Source organism: Sus scrofa, chromosome 10 (genome assembly GCF_000003025.6).
Source record: "Sus scrofa isolate TJ Tabasco breed Duroc chromosome 10, Sscrofa11.1, whole genome shotgun sequence".
Lineage (NCBI taxonomy): Eukaryota > Metazoa > Chordata > Mammalia > Artiodactyla > Suidae > Sus > Sus scrofa.
The window spans coordinates 55,751,967-55,776,166 of NC_010452.4; the positions used below are offsets into that span (position 1 = coordinate 55,751,967).

Here is a 24,200-nt window from a genome sequence, read left to right on the forward strand (position 1 = left end):
TAGCTCATTTCTTTTCAGTGCAGAATAGTCATCCATTGTATAGTTGTGCCACAGGTTGTTTATCCACTTACCTGCTGAAAGGCATCTTGGTTCCTTCCCAGTTTTGGCAATTATGGATAAAACTGCTAGAAACATCTGTTTCCATGTTTTTGTATGGACATAATTTTTCAGCTCATTTGGGTAAACCCCAAGGAACATGATTGCTAGATCATATAGTAAGAGTATATTTAGTTACTAAAAAAATCCCTCAAAGCTTTCCCTTATCCCTGGAGTTTTTAACTCTCAAGCTTTTCCACACTGAGCCTCTAGCAATTCATCATTGACAGTTTTGGTTTTTGTACCCCAATACTGTGGAGGTTTGTGCTGATATATTTCTTTTTTTTTCTTTGGGCCACACCTGTGGCATATGGAAGTTCCCAGGCTATGGATCCAGTGGGAGCTACAGTTGCTGGCCTTTGCCACAGGCACAGCAACTCGGGATCTGAGCTGCGTCTGTGACCTACACCATTAGCTCATAGCAACACTGGACCCTTAACCCACTGAGCGAGGCCAGGGATTGAACCCGCAACCTCATGGTTTCTAGTCAGATTTGTTTCTCCTGCGCCATGATGGGAATTCCCATGTGCTGATAGATTTCTGCTTCAGTAATTTGTGATTTTCTTTATGGCTTACCTCTCTAACTGGGGAGAGGGGGGCTTGTTTGCTCTATGACTTCAGTTATGTGATAGAGCCAAAAAGAGTTGTTGATTTTTCAGTTCATTCAGCTTTTTAACGTGTTGTTAGGACAGAGTAGTAAATACACGTCAAATTGGAGAACAGAAAACTTTTTTTTTTTTTTTTTTTTTGGCTGCCCCATGGCGTATGGAAGTTTCCTATGCCAGGGATCAAATCCAAGCTGCAGCTGAAACCCACACTGTAGCTTCAGCAATGCCAGATCCATACCCTGCTGTGCTGGCCTGGGATATACTGCCACAGAGACAAAGCCAATTCTGCTGTGCTGCAGCAGGAACTCCTAAAGTATTTATTTTTATTTATTTATTTATTTATTTTATTTTTTGTCTTTTTGCCTTTTTCTCTAAAGTCACACCTGCGGCATATGGAGGTTCCCAGCCTAGGGGTCGTAGCCTCCCAGCCTACGCCAGAGCCACAGCAACGTGGGATCCGAGCCACGTCTTCTACCGACACCACAGCTCATGGCCACACCAGATCCTTGACCCACTGAGCAAGGCCAGGGATTGAACCTGCAACCTCATGGTTCCTAGTCGGATTCGTTAACCACTGCGCCACGACGGGAACTCCCAACTGTTTATTTTTAAAGTCTCTATTCTTTGTTGTGTTTCATCTCTCAGGTCTCTGTTCCTATAGCTGTGGTCAACTAATGGGTTAGACATTTCCTTAAGTGCCTGGAGCCATAAAAACAAAAAGAAAAGGAGAAAAAATATTCTCCTGGCCTTTTAAGACTGGTCCTGATATGGAGCACTCCTTCAAAACTTAGCCAGGCTGTTTATAGCTCTGCTTTAGCCTTCATTGTTTGCTTGCATGGAGCTAAAAATCAAGCAGAAGTGAAAGCTTAGTGTCTACTACAGTATTTTCTGAGCATGAGTCCTGCCCTAGGCAAATGTGTGGTTCACTCTATTCCCCCTCATACATAGGAGCTTGAAAGTCTTTATTTTTCCATAGTAACTCTCTCTCTCCAGCTTTTCCTTCTAGGCTTTGCCATGTATTTGTTTGCCATAACTGCAGTCTTTTCCTCTAGGAGCAGTGGCTTAACTGACTTTCAGTGTTTTTGAGGAATACCCTCCACTTAGCTAGTTTTCTGCCCTAAAAGAGTTCTGGGCTAGATGAAACAAGGCAGAAGTTATAAGTCCTTCAGGGAACCTCTAGACAGGTCAGAATAGACAAACACAATTCCTTGGGAGTAGGTCTAGTCACTTTCCTCCAGAACCACACACTCACACCAGGAATGGAGGCTGCCAGTGCACTGGAGGAGGGATGGGGCAAGGCTATGTTAAAATGCCGCAAAGTTCTCCTACCGTGTTTAAGCTTCATTTTTCTTGATCATTCCTTGGTTCCTGTAAAGCCTTCCCAGAATTTTGACAAAGTTAATTGTGACAGTTTTGCTCCTTTTTTCCCCAGTGTTTTTGGGAAGGCCTTTGGAGTTCCCTACTCTGCTATTTCTGCTCTTATCCTTCCCTAAATACTCAAGTAGGTTTATCTTTTTGTTGCAAGTTTAGAACCAATTCTGAATTTTATATAGATGTTCTATATAGACTTTATATAGAAGACTAAATAGATTTCTATATAAAGAATAACAGTTCTGAAGAAAAAGAGCAGGTGAGAGGACTTGCACTAGTGGTTATCAAAACTTGCTAGAAAGCTGTCTTAATTATGATCATGTGCTTTTGGTGCAAGGTTAGATAGCCAGTGGAATTGATTAAAGACTCAGAAATAAACCCTTTTATATATGCCAAATTTTGTTATGACAGAGCAGTAGTATATAATCAGTGACCCTGGAACAGTGATCATAAGGTGAAAGTTGATCCCTACTTTATAGTATATAGAAAAATTATTTCCTGATGGATCGAAGATCTAACATAAGATCAAAAACAACAAAATATTTAGAAACAAAAGAGGCTTATTTATGATCTGGATTCAGGATCAGTTACAAAACAAAATATAACTCATAAAGGGAAGGATTGATAAATTCAGCTATATTAAAATGAAAACCTCTATTGTATAAAAAGTTCATAAAGAGAAGTACAGGAAAAGTTTCAAATAGGAAAGAATACTTAGATCACATATAACTGACAAAGGATTAGCCAGAATATATAGATAACATTTATCTGTCAGTAAGTATAAGACAATACAAACTACTCAAAGGAAAAAGACATTCATAGAGGAAGAAGTACAAATAGCCCATGAATATATTAAGTCATATTCAACCCTTTTAATAACTTTTAGTAACCAAGGAAGGTGATTATAGATGTTAATGTCATTTAAAAATAAAGCATTCGTTGACTTTTAAATAAAGTTTTATAAAACTCTTCCATTGAGTGCACATTTCCTTCTGGTACTACCTGGCATTGTTCTACCTTTTCCCAAACAGACCTCTTCAAAAATACTCTTATACTTAAATTCATATTTCTGCCCTTTTATTTCAGTTGGGCTTCTGCCCCCCAAGCCCATAGCTGTCTAATGATAGTAGTGACTCCTCTAGTGTTAAGTTCAGTGTGCATCTTTCCTGACACCTCAGCCCATTTAACATTATTAACCATTTTGTTCCCCTTGAAGTGCTCTTCCCTTGGCTTCTGTGACACACTATGTCTATCTGGTTTGTTAGTTTCAGATTATGATTATTTTACTTTGTACTTTCTTTAACATTATGCTATCTTCTCTGTAGGAAGCTTTTTTGAAAATAACAGCTACATTAAATGCCAGCTGCATTAACCACAGTTTGTTAGAGTAGGCTATCTCTTGGTCACTTTACTTATAGTTTTTGTTCTTGTGTCCACTCTTCTGAGATTAACTTTTTGTTTTTCTAGGTTAGATGTGTGGTGAAATAGTTTCTAAAGTCTTTGAATCATGAAAGTGGTTTCATTTTGACTTCACACTGAAATATCTGTTTTATTTTTTTAATTACTCACTGAATTTCATTACATTTATAGTTGTACAATGAACACTTAAATATCTTTAAAATTAGAATGGAGGTCTAATATTTTCCCCAAGAACTTTATGGAATTTGCTCCATACTATCATAAAATTTTCTTTCTGTTTAGTATTATGTGTCTAGTGTTGATTTTCCTCATTTCTGGTCAATTTTCTTTTTTGTCTTTTGTCTTTTTAGGGCCACACCCACTGCTTATGAAGGTTCCCAGGCTAGGGGTCTAATTGGAGCTGTTGCTGCTGGCCTATGCTAGAGCCACAGCAATACCAGATCTGAGCCACGTCTGTGATCTACAACATAGCTCAAGGCAACGCCAGATCCTTGACGCACTGAGTGAGGCCAGGGATCGAACCCTCAGACCTCATCGTTTCTAGTCAAATTTGTTTCTACTGTGCCACGATGGGAACTCCCAACTTCTGGTCAATTTTCATTTTCCACTTTTGTCAATAACGTTCTAAATTCAGCACTAACAGTAGTAACTGGTGGTGTGTTACTGATGTTTTAGTTGTTAAGAAAGCCGCTATTCTGTAGGCTTTAATTGGTTTAAATAACTATAGAACCTTGGCTGCAATGAGTGGATTAATTGATATATACTAGGGATTCCCAGACAGGAAAGGAGATTTTGAGAACCTTGGAGTCTCTCTGAATAGTGAAAAGAATGACTTTATTGCAAGGTAGTGTTCCTTATTGGACATTCCTTTCTAAATCCTTATACAGCTGCAGATATTTTCCTTCAGATGTGGACATTAATTGCTCTGGTATGTTTTCTTTAGGATATCAGCCCTTTTTGCCTGGACCTATGCTTTCTTATTATTTAGTGCATTGATTCACAAACTTAAGCATGCAAAGAAATCAACTTTATCATTCAAAGTGCTACTTTGAACACAGATTGCTGGTTCTACTTTCAAAGTTTTTGAGTCAGTAGACTGGCAAGGTCTGGTAATCTGCATTACTAACAAGTGTAGTTGTTTAGGTGATGCTGTGGAACCACATTTTTTTAAACTATTAATCTAGAGTTAGTGTTGAAGAAGAGAAGTACTAGACTAGACTGATTTTTTTCAATTCCAGTGACTTTTCTTTTGCCTGAAGTCATGTAATAAGATTTTCATTTAATATCTTAATTCAAAACTTTTATTTGGATGTGATAAGAGTGGGTTTGGTTTTTTTCGTGGCAAATATAATCAGTTTGGCATTACATTTTGTAAGTGGTAAATATTGGCATTATATGTGATTGGTTTTGTATGTTCATATTTTCTCTCACAATGTCCCAAACTAGTTTTTTGCATTTTACATTAAAATATTAAATTCAGTATTTTACATTATAATATTTTATGTCTTGCTTTTTAGGCTTTTTAGCATAGCACAGTTATATTGAAGAGGTAATTTGGTAAGATGATGCTTTGCATTATTATAGTACTCTCTGCTATGTGAAAAAATAATGTTTTTCTGAGAGGAATTTATTTTTTATTTCTTAGCTATATTAAGAAAATATATAAAATCAGAGTTCCCATTGTGGCTCAGTGGTAACGAGCTAACTAGTATCCATGAGGATGTGGGTTCGATCCCTGGCCTTGCTTGGTGGGTTAAGTATCTGGCTTTGCTGTGAGCTGTGTGCTCATAGACGTGGTTCGGATCCTGTGTTGCTGTGGCTGTGGCGTTGGCTGGCAGCTGCAGCTCTAATTCAACCCCTAGCCTGGAAACTTCCATATGCTGCATGTGCTGCCCTTGAAAAAAGAAAAAAGAAAAAATATAAAATTGTGTATGTTAATTATTTTGGTGTTATCAAGTATAGATCTATAAGGATGGAAATTTTTTTTTTCTAGAACTAAGTTGTCTATGCAAGATATATTAAAACTCTACCTGTAAATATAAAAACATTGTGATTTTGGATTATATATTTATAGTTTTATTTTAGTAACTTGTGTATATTTGTAGTGAAAATTTCAAGAGACTTGAATGAAATATTTTATAATATCATATGTTGTGAAGAATTTCGTTTTTAAAAACTTTAATTAAAATTTTATTTTCCAGATTTTGGAATCTCTTTTTAAGGTATGTTCAATGTAGTGCCCTCTAGAATTTAATACAGAAATATATATATAAATGAAAAAGAGTTTTCTAAGTTTTTAGGAAGTAAATATAACTCGCAGAGTTTCTGTGACCTACACCACAGCTCACTGCAATACTGGATCCTTAACCCATTGAACAAGGCCAGGGATAGAACCCAAATCCTCAGGGACACTAGTCAGGTTTGTAACCCACTGAGCCACAAGGGGAACTCCCTAGCCCTATTCTGAACCCTAGGATGACATGATATGTGGTGTAGGACTAATATTTGATACAGACACACACACACACACACACTCATTTATTTTGCTGCAGAAAGTTAACTTGTCAATATTCTTTCTTTTCTGTTCTTATTTTTTTTAAGTGGTTTCAGCGACAGGTCAATCAGATGGAAGAGGTAGGTAGAGCATTTCTTAATTATTAAATTAATATGTCTCATTGAAAACCAATTTGAGGTATAAATTAAAATTTTTGAATAACCTTTGGTTATAATCTTTTGATTTAGGTAAAGAAGAAAAAAATGGGTAGAATAAAATGTTTCTTATTGATAGTATCCCTGCATGTATCTGGTGTGCTCCATTCTTTCACCTAAAATTGAAAAATGGAAATTAATTATTATTCTTTCCATAATTTACTTAAAACAGTAAATTAGCGATAAGATAAAACTTATCAGCTTCAAAATTTCCCCTATATTTAAAAAATCATATATAAATATATATGCTTACTCACAAAATTATATATTGGTTTTTCTTTAATGTTATTTTAATGATTTTTAAGTACTTTCTTTTCTTTTTTTTTTTTTGGTTTTTTGTTTTTGTTTTTGTTTTGTCTTTTTGCTTTTTCTAGGGTCGCTCCGGGGGCATATGGAGGTTCCCAGGCTAGGGGTTGAATCGGAGCTGTAGCCGCCGACCTAAGCCAGAGCCACAGCAACGTGGGATCTGAGCCGTGTCTGTGACCCACAACACAGCTCATGGCAACGCCGGATCCTTAACCCACTGAGCAAGGCCAGGGATCGAACCTGCAACCTCCTGGTTCCTAGTCGGATTCATTAACCACTGTGCCACAACGGGAACTCCAGTACTTTATTTTCAAGTGCTTTGCCACCAATTTGAGAACTCCTGGTCTCTATCCTTAGGGGCTTTAAATTTTATTTGGAAAAGATTTTATGTATGCTGTTGATATTCCAGAATGATTTTCAGGCTATCTTTAGGGTTTTAGGGAATTTTTCTAGTTAAACTTTGGCTATATTTATGGTTTAATCCAGTTAAATCATCTAGAAACCCAGGCACTTTAAATCAAAGAGATTTATTTTATTTGGGCTATAAAATTAAGGAGTAAAGATAGAAATTGTAACTTTCCTAGCACTTTCCTCTTATTTTACCTCTGGCACTAGGGTAGAACACTTTCATGGTCTGTATATACTCTTTGCTTTAGGATAGATGTCATTGACATCAGAAGAGTGTTAGTTCTTTGCTTACGGTAGGTTGTTCATAACTTTCCAGAGAAGTAGGATTAGGTTGAAGTCCATTACATTTATCTTCTTGTAAAATGTGTACTGCTTGCAAGTCAGGTGATCTGGCTTACTTTTTTTCTTCTAATTTTCATCTGCCAACTTCTTTTTGTTTTATTTATGGATTTGTCTCATTCTCTTTTTTACATTTAGTCCTGTCAGTGTGCAAGATCCACTGCAAACCTTGTCATCTCAGTTCCTCGAATTCTTCATCTTCAAAGGTCTAGTGTCCTTCTTTACCTTTGGCCCTACTCCCAGTCGTACTCTGGGGCTTACCTTTAATCAAACTGCTTTATTTTAAAAATCATTAATTCAGGCAATCCATTCTTGAACTACAAATTTCTATCTTTCCAATTACTGCTTTAAATACTACTATGGCCACTCTTTGGCTAAATCAAAAACCACTAGTTTACTTACTCCGCTACCTTCTTGTTTTCTTTTGATTTTATTTTTACCCCCAGCTGGAAGACTGTGTATTTCACAGCAGTGAATTTTTTAACTTCCTAATTTTGTTTACCTGTTTCTTTTTTCATTGTGCTTGTCTAACATGTAATCATGATGCCTAAATGTAATCATTTACTCTTTGGGCCTATAGCTTAGCTTTGAAATACTGCTGAAGGAAGTGATAGAGTAGATCAGACACAATTACTCCAAATACTGTCTGAGCATTTGATTGCATTTCTGAAATGAATTTCAGCCCCTTTCCCCCATCTTCTGAAACCCAACTTCTCTGTTTCATTTTCATCTTCACTTTTCAGTCACTTCAAATACAAGCCACTGGTCAGAACTCCCTCAATTCTTGCTATCAAACAAAAAAGTTTGTGTCCATATTTATTCTTTCTTTCTTTCCTCCTATTAAGAGAGATATGTTCTCTCTTTTATGCAAAACTCAGTCTTGTACCTCTATTTTGGATCTCATCTCCCTTTCTCAAAAAACTTGATTAATCATTATCTTTTGTATATTAAATTTTTCCAATCATGTCCTTGCTCATGTCTTTTTAATTTGATGCCACATGCCCCTCTGCTTACAGGTCTGTCTCTTTTTTGCCCTTCATCACCAATTTTTAAAAGCTGCATTGTATGCAGGGATCGAACCCACAACCTGATGGTTCCTAGGAAGAAAGTAATTAGGTTATTGTCAGGGAATAAAGGGAATAAAGACAAAATCCAAGATTTGTAAAAGAAAGGAGGCAAAAAAAAAAAAAACACCTTGCAGATAGTTTAGGGACAGTGACAAACTAGTTAAATTTCAAAAAGCATTAACTACAACTGGTACCTCGTAAAGTGGTTAATCTGGGCACTCTTTCCTTGAAAGAGCCAACTAGGGGTACCAAATAAAAAAGATTAGAATTGCTTATAGATTTTTTTTCAAACCTTAATGTTTGGCTGAGGACTGTATATTACAGGTTCAGAGCTATTTTTTTTTTTTTGTATCAATTTACTGTATTCTCTTTCATACTGCCAAAACATTTCTCAGGCTACCCAGACTGGATTCTGTCTCCACAACGAAGGAAACATTCTGTATGGTTCTCTGCAGATTATATAGTGTTATATTCAACAGGCAGTTTTATTTACCTCAGCCATAGTTAACATTATCGATCATGTGCTCTTTTAAAACACGATTACTTTGGCTTTTGTGAATTACGTTGGCTTTCTCCTTTTTATCTTTATTTTTTAATTTTTAATTTTTTTGCTTTTTAGGGCTGCACCCGTGGCATATGGAGGTCCCCAGGTTAGGGGTCAAATCAGAGCTATAGCTGCTGGCCTACACCACAGTCACAACAATGTAGGATCCAAGCCGCGTCTTTGACTTAGACCACAGCTCATGGCAATGCCAGATCCTTAACCCACTGAGCGAAGCCAGGGATCGAACCCACAACCTGATGGTTCCTAGTAGGATTTGTTTCTGCTGCGCCGCAATGGGAACTCCTTTCTCCTGTTTAGAGTCACCTTCTTTATCTAACTATTAAATGTTGGAGTGCCTCAAGATTTTATTCAATACCTTCCTTTTTTTTTTTTTTTTTAATCTATAGTTTTCCCCTGGGCAATCTCATCCAGTTTTTCCATTTAAGTATTACATTTATGCTGATAATTTAGAAATACCTCTTGCCCAGAGCCATCCTCTGAACTCCGAATGTGCATATAATTACCTACTGTACTATCCCACCTCAAACCCATTGGGTAAAAATCAAGATTTTTTTTTTTTGTCTTTTTAAGGCTGTTTCCATGGCATATGGAAGTTACTGGGCCAAGGGTCAAATTGGAGCCACAGCTGCTGGCCTACACCACAGCCAACACAACACCAGATCCGAACCACATCTGTGACTGAAGCTGCAGCTTGCAGCAATGACGGATACTTAACCCACTGAACAAGGCCATGGATCAAACCCCCATACTCATGGATACTAGTCAGGTTCTTAACCTGCTGAGCTACAGCGGGAGCTCCAAAACCAAGTATTTTTTACCCTTAAACTCTTTACCCTATCTCAGTGAGTGGTAGCACCAACTACCCAATTGGATAAACCAGAAATATGCTAATTTACCTTCATAGTTCAATTTTATCTGTCTTTAGCATTCAGTCCATCCTTCAGTCCTTTCACTTTTGTCCCAAAGAGCTGTCCGGTGTGTCTTCTTTTCTCTGTGTCTATTCTTTATACTTTGGTGCTCAGTATAATTACCTCTAATGTGCCTGAAATCATAATTTATGTATTAATATTCACCAGGAATAATATTAACTGTACAACTAAAGCTCTTACCTGGAATTTTAAGTTTTTCATATTTATTTATTTATTTATTTATTTTTTGTCTTTTTGCTATTTCTTAGGCCGCTCCCATGGCATATGGAGATTCCCAGGCTAGGGGTCTAATCGGAGCCGTAGCCACCAGCCTACACCAGAGCCACCGCAACGTGGGATCCGAGCCGCGTCTGCAACCTACACCACAGCTCACGGCAACGCCGGATCCTTAACCCACTGAGCAAACGCAGGGATCGAACCCGCAACCTCATGGTTCCCAGTCGGATTCGTTAACTACTGCGCCACGACGGGAACTCCAAGTTTTTCATATTTAAACTCATAATTACTTCTCTTGATGATTTTCTTAATTTGTTGTATTATCTTCAAGGAGTGTTTTTTAAAAGTATAATTGGTGGGCACTGTTTAAATGTCATTCAAGATACAAATGCATATTTCAGAGCTCCGAATCAGATTTACTGAATTAAAGGGTTTTTTTTGTTTGGGGAAGTTCCCATTGTGACTCAGCAGTAAGGAGTCTGACTAGTATCCATGAGGATGCAGGTTTATTCCATGGTCTCAGTGGGTTAAGGATCCAGTGTTGCCTTGAGCTGTGGTGTAGATTGCACATGCTGTTTGGATCTGGCATTGCTTTGGCTGTGGTGTAGACTGGCAGCTGTGGTTCCAATTTGACCCCTACCTGACCTGGGAACTTCCATGTGCTGTAGGTGCAACCCTAAATAAGGCAAAAAAAAAAAAGTTTTTTGTTTGGTGTGTGGGTTAGGGATTGGCCTGTTCAACAGATTCCTTTAGAGGATTACTGTGTACACTAACATTTGAGAATCTTGAAATAATCTTCTTTTTATTGTTGACACGTTTTATCAAAAGTATACACTGGTGAGATTAATGCATATTGTCATGATTAACATGTACATGTTGAAGCCTTCACAATGTATGGTGAACTGCCATTAGGGAAATTTAAGATAAGGATGCAACCTATATACTTCAGAGTTGTTCTGCTGGAACCTGTGTCCAGTATGTCTCTTTGATAAAGTCTTGTAGCAGATAATCCAACTGTCTGTTCTATATTCCTTTAGTTCTTTGACACCATCTCTTTTCTCAGAAAGGATTTATGTTCAGATATAATCCCTATTAGGAAATATAATGTATTGGTTAAATTCTAACCAGGAGACAAAAACCGCACAACAATTTGAGTAGGGAAAGTTTAACAGGAAGAATTACTGTAACAGGAGAAAACCTACTAAAGAGGTAAAGACAACTCTAAAGTGTGCAGGGATAGACAATATAGGGAGCTGCCTATACCTCTAGCATAGAAACAGAGCATTCAAAGAACAAACAAATCTGAGTAACCCCATCCTTCCTCTCCCCTAACCCAAGGCTAAGACCTTATGAAGAAGGGGCTGTCATCATTAGATGACAGAGAAATTTTCTGGGGTGTCATGCTGGTGGAACTAGAGCTAACTGGGGAGCTGTCCATGAAGGTGATACAGTAGGAAACCATCCTCTGTGGTGCTAGGAAAAGCCGTCTTCCAGGGAAGGTCTCTACCTCTTGCTGGGAAGTTGTCCACAAGGGTAGCATCCTGGAGAGCTTCCCAAAGGGAGGTTCTGTACTTGCATACTTTTCTACAGAGCTCTGGGAAAAGCTGCCTAAGGGAATGTGCCATGCCAGGAAACCATCCATAAGGGTAGTTCTGTTGAAACTTTCTGGAAGTGACTACTACTAGGGACACTGTACTGTTCTAGGGTTAAGCAGAGAGAGATGACAGAACTAGGAAGCAAAGCTTCTTCCTCCTCTGGAGTCTAGGATCCTCTGCTGACAAAGGTTAACATCATGCTAATGGAAAATAGAAATCTTACATTATTATAACAAGATGAAGAATGGAGTTTAGATGAGAAGCAATAAATTTATAGTTGTAGCTAATTGCTGTGTCAGTTTTTAGGTTCAGTTTATGATTGGTGTGCTCTTATTTGGGATCTTGCCTTTTTCTAGAGGTTGTTCATAAATCTCCCGCTTCCCTTCCACTTGTTCTGTTCCACATCTCAGACTTCCAGTACATTGCCCAGTACTTCCTTCCTGCTGTTACATCTTAATCACATTCCAGATGGCCATTACTAAAATGAAGTCTTGTTTTGAATTCTCATTGTTAGATTTCTTTTTTTTTTTTTTGGTCTTTTTGCTATTTCTTCTTTGGGCCGCTTCTGCAGCATATGGAGGTTCCCAGGCTAGGGATCTAATCAGAGCTGTAGCCACCGGCCTACACCAGAGCCACAGTAACTCGGGATCCGAGCCACGTCTGCAACCTACACCACAGCTCACGGCAACGCCGGATCGTTAACCCACTGAGCAAGGGCAGGGACCCAACCCACAACCTCATGGTTCCTAGTCGGATTCATTAACCACTGCGCCACGACGGGAACTCAGATCATTGTTAGATTTCTTATTGCTGTGTCCTAGGATGCTATGTCAGGTATACCTTGAATACTTTCCACCCCCTCGGCTTTTCCTCCCATCATAAGGATTAGACTCTCTTTTAAATACTTTGAATTGACTTTAACTTAAATTGTTACTTAACTTGCTCAATTTCTTATATATTAACATAATAAACAGAAGATTGGATTTGAGTTTTGAAATGTAAATAAGTCAATATTTAGCTACAATTCTGTTGCTAGGCAACTGCTCATATATTTATAAGATATTAGTATCTGATTATAGCTATAGATAATATAATATGTAAATATGATAAATGAAATTTGAGGTATGGGACCAAAATGAGTATTTCTTAAGTAACTGGCTAATTTTATTATTTTAGATAAGTAAAGATCAAACTTTTTCAGAAACAGAGTTTCCAGCATCTGATAAAACAGTCAGTTTAAGCATTGCACAAATAGTAAAGCAGGTGCGCAAACTTGAAGAACTGAAAAATCGTCTTAAAGAAGGGCATAAATACACCTTCAAAGACTTATTGTCTAAACCCAAGTAAGTAAAATGTAAGAATTAAAAGAATTAAAAACAGTGGGAATGGGTATATAATTAGTAGCAAATACAAGATAATGGTTCAGATATTATACTATATGTAGAACTTCTAAATCAAATCGGAAGGCCTAGTTAGCTTGTTCCTATTTACAGTTTTTATTTTTTTTTAATTTTTTTATTTTTTTATTTTTTGTCTTTTTGCTATTTCTTGGGTCGCTCCCGCGGCATATGGAGGTTCCCAGGCTAGGGTTCGAATCGGAGCTGTAGCCACCGGCCTACGCCAGAGCCACAGCAACGCAGGATCCGAGCCACGTCTGCGACCTACACCACAGCTCACGGCAACGCTGGATCGTTAACCCACTGAGCAAGGGCAGGGACCGAACCCGCAACCTCATGGTTCCTAGTCAGATTCGTTAACCACTGCGCCACGACGGGAACTCCTATTTACAGTTTTTAATAGTTTGAAATGGCACCAGGCACATGTGGCTATTAAAATTAAAATTCAATTCAATTTAATTAAAAAAGCAATTACTGGGGGAATAAGTTACTATAATTTATTTATTTGTATTAAAGTATAGTTGGTTTACAGTGTTGTACCAGTTTCTCCTGTGTAGCAAAGCAGCTCAATTATACACACACACACACACACACACACACACACACACACATGCATGCACGCACATTTCTTTTTATATATTCTTTATCATCATGATCTATCCCAGGAGATTATATGTAGTAACCTATGCTATAGAGTGGGACCTTGTCATTTATTCATTTTTTTTTCTTTCTTGGCCACATCCATGGAATATGGAAGTTCTCTGGGCCAAGGGTTGAATCTGAGCTACAACTCTGACCTGTGCCACAGCTGTGGCAATGCTAGATCCTTAACCTTTTGCACCAGGCTAGGGGTCAAACCTGCACTGCGACAGGGACAAGGCCAGATCCTTAACCTGCTGAGCCACAGTGGGAACTCCTGTTCATTCTAAATGTAATAGTTTGTATCTCTTAACCCCAAATCCATCCATCGACTCCCTCCCCTCTCCCCCTTGGCAACCACATGTCTGTTCTCTATGTCTCTGAGTCTATTTCTGTTTTGTACATAGGTTCATTTGTGCCATATTTTAGATTGCACATATAAGTGGTATCATATGGTATTTGTCTTTCTCTGTCAGACTTTCTTCTCTTAGTATGATAATCTCTAGTTGCATCTATGTTGCTTCAAATGGCATAATTTCATTGTTTTTTTATGACTGAGTAGTATTCTGTTGTATATATGTACCATGTCTTCTTAATCCATTCATCCCTCAGTGGACATTTATGTTGTTTCCATGTCTTGGCTATTGTGAATAATGCTGTTATCAACCTAGGGGTGCATGTATCTTTTTGAATTATAGTTTTGTTGGGATATATTCTCAGGAGTAGGATTGCTAGATCATACAGTAATTCTGTTTTTAGTAAAAAAAAAAAAAAGCAATTTTTAAAGTCACACTAGCCACATTTCAAGTGCTTAGTAGCCACATGTGGCTATTGTTAAAAAGTTCTCTTGGACATTGATGGCTTTGAAATATCTGGCTTATAAATTCTTCTCTCAGTTTGATTAGATAGTTTCCTTAATATGTTTAAGGTATAGTGAAATATTTCATTGTTCAGGGACACCATAATTAAAAATTGCATAGGGACAGGGATATATTCCAAAGAATAAATACCTACTTTTTAGTTGAGAAAATGCTTTTATTGGGGGGGTGTGAAATTCAAATGAATGATTATAAGGATACGTGTATTATCTCTTGACACTTGTGTTTGATATTTGAGATTTAGCTGCCTTGAAATTAAATAGATGAATCATCATTAAATAGAGGAATCATCATCATCATAGAATATCTTCAATGTTTGAATGCACCTTGACAATTAACATTTTTTCCTACGGTGAGAACACTTTAGATCTACTCTTTTAGCAAACTTCACGTATATAATACAGTGGTATTATGAGCTGTAAACACCTTAGATACAGTAGATCTTTAGAACTTACTCAACTTATAAATGAAAATTTGTACTTTTTGACCAATATCACCTCATTTCCCCAACCCCATAGCTCCTGGCAATCACCATTCCACTCTCTTGTTCTAAAAATTTGACTTTTTAGCTTCCACATGTAAGTGAAATTATATAATATTTGTCTTTCTCTGACTTACTTCACTTATCACAGTATCCTCCAGGTTCATCTATATTTTCACAAATGCAGCATTTCCTTCTTGTTTATGGCTGAATAGTATTCAGTTTCTTTTTCATTCATCCATTGATGGAAACGTAAGTTGTTGGTTTTTTGTTTTTTGGGTTTTTTTTGTCTTTTGGCCATTTCTTGGGCCGCTCCCGTGGCATATGGAGGTTCCCAGGTTGGGGGTTGAATAGGAGATGTAGCCACCGGCCTATGCCAGAGCCACAGCAACAAGGGATCTGAGCTGCGTCTGCAACCTACACCACAGCTCACGGCAACACCGGATCATTAAACTACTGAGCAAGGCCAGGGATGGAACCCACAACTTCATGGTTCTTAGTCGGATTCGTTAACCACTGCGCCACAACGGGAACTCCCGTAAGTTGTTTTTATATCTTGGCATTGTGGATATTGTGAACACCTCTACAGTAAACATGTTGGGAGTTTTCATCAGGAAAGGATGTTGAACTTTGTCAAGTGCTTTTCTGCATCTGTTAAGATGATTGTATGGTTTTAATCCTTCATTAGGTTAATAGGGCATATTTCATTTTTTGTTTTTCGTATGTGTTGGACCGTTGTTACATCCCAGAGAAAATCTCGCTTGATCATGGTGTATAGCCTTTTAATGTGCTGTTGAATTCAGTTTGTTAGTATTTTCTTAAGGATTTTTACATTTATGTTTGTCAGTGATAGTGGATTGCAGTTTTCTATTCTTATAGTGTATTTATCTGGCTTTAGTGGCAGGGTGATACTGGCTTCATAAAATGAGTTTGGAAGTGTTCGCTCCTCTTCACATTTTTTAGAAGACTTTGAGAAGCATTGGCATTAATCCTTCAAATGTTTCATGTGATTCAGCCTTGAAACCATTTTGTCCTGGGCTTTTATTTGTTGGAATTTTTTTGATTACTGTATCAATCTCCCAATTAGTTATAGGTCTATTTGTTTTTTACCTTCATAGTTCAACTTGGTAAGTAGTATGTTTCTACGAATTTATTCATTTCTTCTTGATGATACAGTTTAATGGTGTGTAATGGTGATAGTAATTTCTATGGCCTTTTTTATTTTTTATTGAAGTGTAGTTGATATAAAATATTGTGTTAGTTTCAAATATATAGCACAGTTATTTGAGTAAATTATAAAATGATCACCATGATAATTCTGGTTACTGTCACCCTGCAGAATTATTACAGCATTACTGACAATATTCTTTATGCAGTATATATCATGACTTACTTATTTTGCAACTAAGTTTATGCCACTTAATCCCCTTCATGTATATTGCCAAATCCCTTATCTACCTTTCTCTTGCATCTCTCTCTTCTTGTCTGTATCTATGACTCCATTTCTATTTAATTTGGTTTATTCATTTGCTTTTTAGATTCTAAATATAAGTTAAACCATGTGGTATTTGTTTTTCTCTGTCTGACTTACTTCATTTATATATCTGTGTATATCCATTATATATAATTGCTGTATATCCATTTGTGAGATTGCAGATGGCAAGATTTCATTTTTATGTGTACCCATACATATCACACATATCACATTTTGTTTATATCCATTCATCTATTGATTGTTACTTTCATGTCCTGGTTATTGTAAATAATGCTGCAGTAAACATAGGAGTGTATATTTATATTTGAAATAGTGTTTTTGTTTTCTTTGGAAAAACCCAGAAGTGGAATTACTAGATCATATGACAGTACTATTTTTAATTTTTTGAGGAACCTCGATACTGTTTTCCAAAGTGGTTACATCAGTTTACATTTCCACCAACAGTGCATGAAGGGTCCCTTTTCTCTGCCTTCTCACCAACATTATTTTGTTATGTTATGGAAGATGACCATTCTGACTGTTGTGAGGTGATTTCTCACTGTGGTTTTGATTTTCAATTCCCTGATAGCTATAGCAAGCAGTGTTGAGCATCTTTTCATGTGCCTATTGGCCATCTGCATGTCTTCTTTGGAAAAATATCTGTTCAGGGCCTTTGCCCATTTTTAATTCAATTGTTTATTTTTTTGCTATTGCATGTGTTCTTTGTGTATTTTGAATATTAACCTCTTGCTGGATATATCCTTTCCAAATTCCTTATATTCTATTGCAGATGCTCTCTATTCTGTTCCATTGATCTGTGTGTCTGTTTTTGTGCTGGTATCATTATTGTTTTGATTATCATAGCTTTACAGCATAGTTATAAACCACTGAGTATGATGCCACCAGCTTTCTCAAGATTGCTTTGGCTATTTGGGGTCTTTTGTGTCTTCATGCATATTTTGGAATTATTTGTTCTAGTTCTATGAAAAATGCCTTGGCATCTTGATAGAGATTGCAGTGAAACTGTAGATTGCTTTATATTATAATGGGCATATTAACAACATTAATTCTTCTAGTTTATGAGCATGGTATATCTTTCCATTTATTTGTGGCATTGTAAATTTCATTCTTTAGTGCTTTAGTTTTCAGAGTATGTCTTTCACTTCTAGTTAAATTTATTCCTAGGTATTTTATTATTTTTGATGCAATTGCAAATGGAATTAATTTCTTATTCTCTTTCTGATAGAGCTTTATTAGAAACACAATGGATTTCAGTATATTAATTTTATATTCTGCAACTTTATTGAATTTATTGATTATCTTCTAATACTTTTTTGGTGGGTTCTAGAGTTTTTATGTATAGCATCATGTAATCTTGAATCAGTGATAGTTTTACTTCTTCCTTTCCAGTTTTGATTCCTTTTATTTCTGACTGCTGTCTGATTGCTGTGGCTAGAACGTTCAGTATTATGTTGAATAAAAGTGGCTAGAGTGAGCATTCTTGTCTTGTTCCCAATCTTAGAGGAAATGCTTTCAGCTTTTTATGATTGAATATGATATTAGTTGTGGGTTTATCATAATATGGCCTTTACTATGTTGAAATATGTTCCCTCCATATCTGTTTTATTGAGAGTTTTTATGATAAATGAATGTTGAAGTTTATCAGAAACTTTTTTGCATCTATTGAGGTGATCATATGTTTTTTGTTCTTCACTTTGTTAATGTGGTGTATTAATCTGTAGGCACTGAAAAATACTTGCATCCCTGGGATAAATCTGAATTTATACATATAGTCCTTCTCACAAGTTTTTGAAATCCGTTTGCTAACACTTTCTTGAAGATTTTTGAGTTTATGTTCACCAGGGATTTTTGGCTGATAGTTTTTTTTTTTTTTTGGTAGTATTTTTGCGTGGTTTTGTTGTCAGGGTAATTCTGGCCTCAGAGAATGAGTTTGGAACACTCCTACTTCCTCAATTTTTTGGAATAGTTTGATACTGTTAAGTAATAACTCGTCCTTAAATGTTTGGTAAAATTCACCTGTGAAGCTATCTGTTTCTGGACTTTTGTTTCTTATGAGTTTTTTGAATATTCATTCTGTCCTGTTACTAGTAATTGGTCTGTTCAGATTTTCTATTTCTTCCTGATTCAGTTTTGGGAAATTGTGTTTTCTAAGAATTTCCCATTCCTCCCAGTTTGTCTTATTGGTGTATAGTAGTTTATAGTGACCTTTTGTGTTTTTGTGTTGTCATTTGTGACTTCTCTTTCATTTCTGATTTTACTTATTTGGGCTGTCTCTTTTTCCTTGAAGAGTCTGGCTAAGGGTTTATCAATTTTGTTTATCTTTTCAAAGAAAGTGTTCTTCATTTCATTGGTATTTTCTATTTTTTAGTCTCTATGTTTATTATTATTATTTTTTAGAATATTCTATTAGTATTACTGTCATTTTATTTTTTATAATGATTCTTATTTTTTCCACTACAGTTGTTTGACAGTGTTCTGTCAACTTTCTGCTGCACAGCAAGGTGACCCAGTCACACATACATGTATACATTCTTTTTTCTTACATTATCATGCTTCATCACAAGTGACAAGACACTATTTTGTTGAAGATTTTTGCATCTATGTTCATCAGTGAAATTGGCCTGTAGTTTTTTTTTTTTTTGTAGTATCTTTCTCTGGTTTTGGTATTAGGGTGATGGCGGCCTCATAAATGAGTTTGGGAGTATCCCTTCCTCCGCAATTTCTTGAAATAGTTTCAGAAGGAGAGGTGTTAGCTCTTCTCTAAGTGTTTCATAGAATTCGCCTCTGAAGCCGTCTGGTCCTGGACTTTTGTTTGTTGCAAGTTTTTTAATCAGTTTCAATTTTAGTTCTTGAGATGAGTCCATTCGTCTTTCTATTTCATCTTGGTTTCGTCTTGGAAGATTGCACTTTTCTAAGAATTTGTCCATTTCTTCTAGGTTTTCTGTTTTATTGGCGTAGAGTTGCATATAGTAGTCTCTTATGATCCTTTGTATTTCTGTGACATCGTTGTTACTTCTCCTTTTTCACTTCTAATTTTATTGATTTGAGTCTTCTCTCTTTTTTTCTTGATAAGTCTGGCTAAGGGTTTATCAATTTTGTTGATCTTCTCAAAGAACCAGATTTTTGTCTTGTTGATCTTTTCTATGGTTTTCTTTGTTTCTCTCTCATTGATTTCTGCTCTGATCTTTATGATTTCTTTCCTTCTACTGACTTTATGTCTTGTCTGTTCTTCTCTCTCGAGCTGCTTTAGATGTAAAGTTAGGTTGTTTATTTGAGCTTTTTCTTGTTTCCTGAGTTGGGCTTTTATTGCTATAAACATTCCTCTTAGAACGGCTTTTGCTGCATCCCATAGGTTTTGGAGTGTCCTATCTTCGTTGTCATCTGCTTCTAGGTATTTTTTAATTTCCTCTTTGATTTCTTCAGTGATGCATTGGTTGTTTAGTAGCATGTTGTTGAGTCTCCACATGTTTGTGTTTTTTGCCGTTTTTCCTTGTTGTTGATTTCCAGTTGTATAGCGTTGTGATTGGAAAAGAAGCTTGATATTATTTCAATTTCCTTAAAGTTACGGAGGTTTGATTTGTAGCCCACATCCAACAATACATTAAAAGAATTGTACATAATGATCAAGTGGGATTTATCCCAGGGATTCAAGGATTCTTCGATATCCACAAATCAATAAGTGTGATATACCACATTAACACATTGAAGAATAAAAATCATGTGATTCTCTCAATAGATGCGGAAAAAAGCCTTTGACAAAATCCAACACCCATTTCTGATAAAAAACCCTTCAGAAAGTCGGCACAGAGGGAACCTACCTCAAGATAATAAAGGCCATATATGACAACCCACAGCTAACATTGTCAGTGGTGAAGAGCTGAAAAAATTCCCACTGAGATCATGAACAAGACAAGGATGTCTCTCTCGCCACTACTCTTCAACAGTTTTGGAAGTCCTAGCCACAGCAATCAGAGAAGTAAAAGAGATAAAAGGGATCTGAATTGGAAAGGAAGAAGTAAAACTATCACTATTGCAGATGACATGACACTATGCCTCGAGAATCCTAAAGACTCTACCAGAAAACTGTTAGAGCTCATCTATGAATTTGGCAAAGTCACAGGATACAAAATTAATACACAGAAATCAGTGGCATTTCTATACACCAACAATGAAAGAACAGAAAGAGAAATTAGGGAAGCAATCCCGTTTACCATTGCTTCCAAAAGAATAAAATACCTAGGAGTAAACCTACGTATAGAACAAAAGACCTATGCTCTGAGAACTCTAAGACACGGATGAAAGAAATCAAAGATGACACAAACAGATGGAAAGATATACCATGCTTGTGGATCGGAAGAGTTAATATTATCAAAATGACTATACTACCCAAGGCAATCTATAGAGTCAATGCAATCCCTATCAAATTACCAAGGAACACTTTTCACAGAACCCGAACAAAATATTTTAAAGTTTGTTTGGAAGTACAAAAGACCCAGAATAGCCAAAGACATCCTGAAAAAGAAAAATGGAGCTGGAGGAATCAGGCTCCCGGACTTCAGACTCTACTACAAAGTAACAGTCATCAAAACAGCATGGTACTGTCACAAAGACAGACGTACAGATCAGTGGAACAGGATAGAAAGCCCAGAATTAAACCCACGCACCTATAGCCAACTAATCTATGACAAAGGAGGCAAGAATATACAGTGGAGAAAAGACAGCCTGTTCAATAAGTGGTGCTGGGAAAACTGGACAGCCACATGGAAAAGAATGAAATTAGAACACTCCCTAACACCATACACAAAAATCAACTCCAAATGGATTCAAGACCTAGATATAAGACCAGACACTATCAAACTCCTAGAGGAAAACATAGGCCAGACACTCTCTGACAAAGAACAGCAACATCTCAGATCCACCTCTTAGAGTAATGACAGTAAAAACAAAAATAAACAAATGAGACCTAATTAAAGTTAAAAGTTTCTGCACAGCAAAGGAAACCCTAAACAAAACAAAAAGACAACCCACAGAATGGGAAAAAATCTTTGCAAGTGAATCAACTGACAAGGATTAATCTCCAAAATTTATAAACACCTTCTGCAGCTCCATACCAAAAAAACAAACAAGCCTATCACAAAATGGGCAGAAGATCTAAACGGACAGTTCTCCAAAGAAGACATACAGATGGCCAAGAAACACATGAAAATGTGTTCAACATCAGTCATCATTGGAGAAACTGCAAATCAAAACCACTCTGAGGTACCACCTTACACCAGCCAGAATGGCCATCATCCAAAAGTCTGCCAACAGTTAAGTGCTAGAGAGGGTGCGGAGAAAAAGGAACCCTAGTACACTGTTGGTGGGATTGTAAATTGGTGCAACCACTGTGGAAAACAGTATGAAGATTTCTCAGATAACTAAAAATAGAACTGCATTTGATCCAGCAATCCTACTCCTGGGCATCTATCCAGAGAAAACCATAACTGGAGAGGACACATGTACTCCGATGTTCATTGCAGCACTCTTTTCAATAGCCAAGACATGGAAACAACCTAAATGTCCATCGACAGAGGAGTGGATCCAGAAGAAGTGGTACATATACACAATGAAATATTACTCAGCCATTAAAAGGAACGAAATATCAGCATTTTTAGCAACATGGATGGACCTAGAAATTATCATGCTAATGAAGTCAGCCATACAATGAGACACCAACATCCAATGCTTTCACTGACATGTGGAATCTGAAAGAAGGACAGACTGAACTTCTTTGCAGAACAGATGCTGACTCACAGACATTGGAAAACTTATGGTCTCCAGAGGAGACCGTTTTGGGGGTGGGGGATGCGCTGTGGTTGTGGGATGGAAATCCTATAAAACTGGATTGTGATGATCTTTGTACAACTCTAAATGTAATAAATTCATTAAGTTATAAAAACAAATGAAAGAAAACAAACAAAAAACAAGTGACCAGACATAGTTCCCAGTGCTATACAGCAGGATCCCATTGTATTTTTTAATTTTATTATTTATTTCCTCCTACTAACTTTGGGTTTTGTTTCTTGGTTTTCTAGTTAACTTTAGATGTAAAGTTCAATTGTTTGAGATTTTTCTTGTTTCTTGAGGTAGGTCTGTATTGCTGTAACCCTCCCCCCTGAAATGCCTTTGCTGCTATCTGTATATTTTGGAATGTTGTATTTTCATTTCATTTACCACATTTAAAAAATTTTCCTCTTTGATTTCTTTAATCATTGATTGGTTATTTAGTATCATGTTGTTTAGACTCCCATGTATTTGAGTTCTTTCCAGGACTTTTCTGGTAGTTCATTCCTAGTGTAATACCATTGTGGTTGGGAAAGATGCTTTATATGATTTCAGTTATTTTAAATTTATTACAAATTGTTTTGTGGCCTAACACCTGATTGGTACAGGAGAATTTTTATGTGCATTTGAAAGAATGAGTATTCTGCTCTTTTGGATGAAGTGATTTCTATCTATAACTGTTAAATCCACCTGGTCTAATGTGTCATTTAAATCCAATGTTTTCTTGGAGTTCCCGTCATGGCTCAGCAGAAACAAATCTGACTGGCATCCATGAGGATGCAGGTTTAATCCCTGCCCTAGCTTTGCCTTGAACTGTGGCGTAGGTTGCAGAGATGGCTCAGATCCCACATTGCTTTGGCTGTTCCATAGGCCTGCAGCTGTAGCTCCAATTTGACCCCTAGCCTGGGAACCTTCATATGCTATGGGTGCAGCCCTTAAAATAAATAAATTAAATAAATAAATAAATCCAGTGTTTTCTTATTGATTCACTTTCTGAGTAATCTATCCATTGATGTAAATGGGGTGTTCAAGTCCCCTACTATGAATGCATTACTGTTGTTTCTCCTTTTATATCTATTAATACTTGGTTTATGTTTGTAGGTACATCTGTTTTGGGTACATATATATTTATAAGCGTTTTATCTTCGTAGATTAGTCCCTTGATCATTATTTAATGTCCTTTTGTGGCTTTTGTTATACTTTTTGTCTTAAAGTCTGTTTTGTCTGACAGAAGTATTTCAACTCAGCTTTCGTTTTTACTTCTGTTGCGTGGAATATCTTTCCATCCCTTCACTTTCAATCTGTATGTGTCTTTAGATATGAAGTGAGTCTCTTATAGGTAGCATATATATGGTTATTTTTTTTCAATAATTCAGCCACTTTATGCCTTTTGATTGTAGTCTCTTTACATTTAAATTAGTTATGGATTGGTCTGTACTTATTGCCATTTAAAAAATTGTTTCCCAGTTTTTTTCTGTTGTTCTATGTTCCTTTTTTCTTCTCTTGTTCTCTTCTGTTGTGATTGCATGACCTTTAATATTATGACTCTATTCCTTTCTTGTTTATTTTTCATATATCTAGCATCAGTTTTTAGTTTGTGTTTACCATGAATTCAGTTCTTATACCACAATGTATGCATATAGCAGTCTATTTAAAATAAGTGGTTGCTTATGTTTGATTGCATTCTAAAAGCACTGAATTTTCACTTCCCTCTATTGTTTATGTATTTGACATCATTGTTTATATCTTTATGTTTTATATCCCTAACTAATTATTGTATATATGGTGATATATTCCTTTTGTCTTTTAACCTTCATATTAGCTGTATAGGTGGTTGATATAGTGCTTTTACTATATAT

The 24,200-nt window shown here is 36.5% G+C and overlaps 1 protein-coding gene across 1 annotated transcript in view; it reads left to right on the forward strand.

The window, feature by feature from the left end:
- The window catches only part of CCDC7 (coiled-coil domain containing 7), a 341,366-nt gene that overhangs the window by 40,875 nt on the left and 276,291 nt on the right, over window positions 1-24,200 (forward strand). The window contains 3 exon segments of the mRNA XM_021064965.1: window positions 5,696-5,716; window positions 6,096-6,128; window positions 12,805-12,971. Coding sequence (XP_020920624.1) covers window positions 5,696-5,716; window positions 6,096-6,128; window positions 12,805-12,971 — 221 coding nt within the window.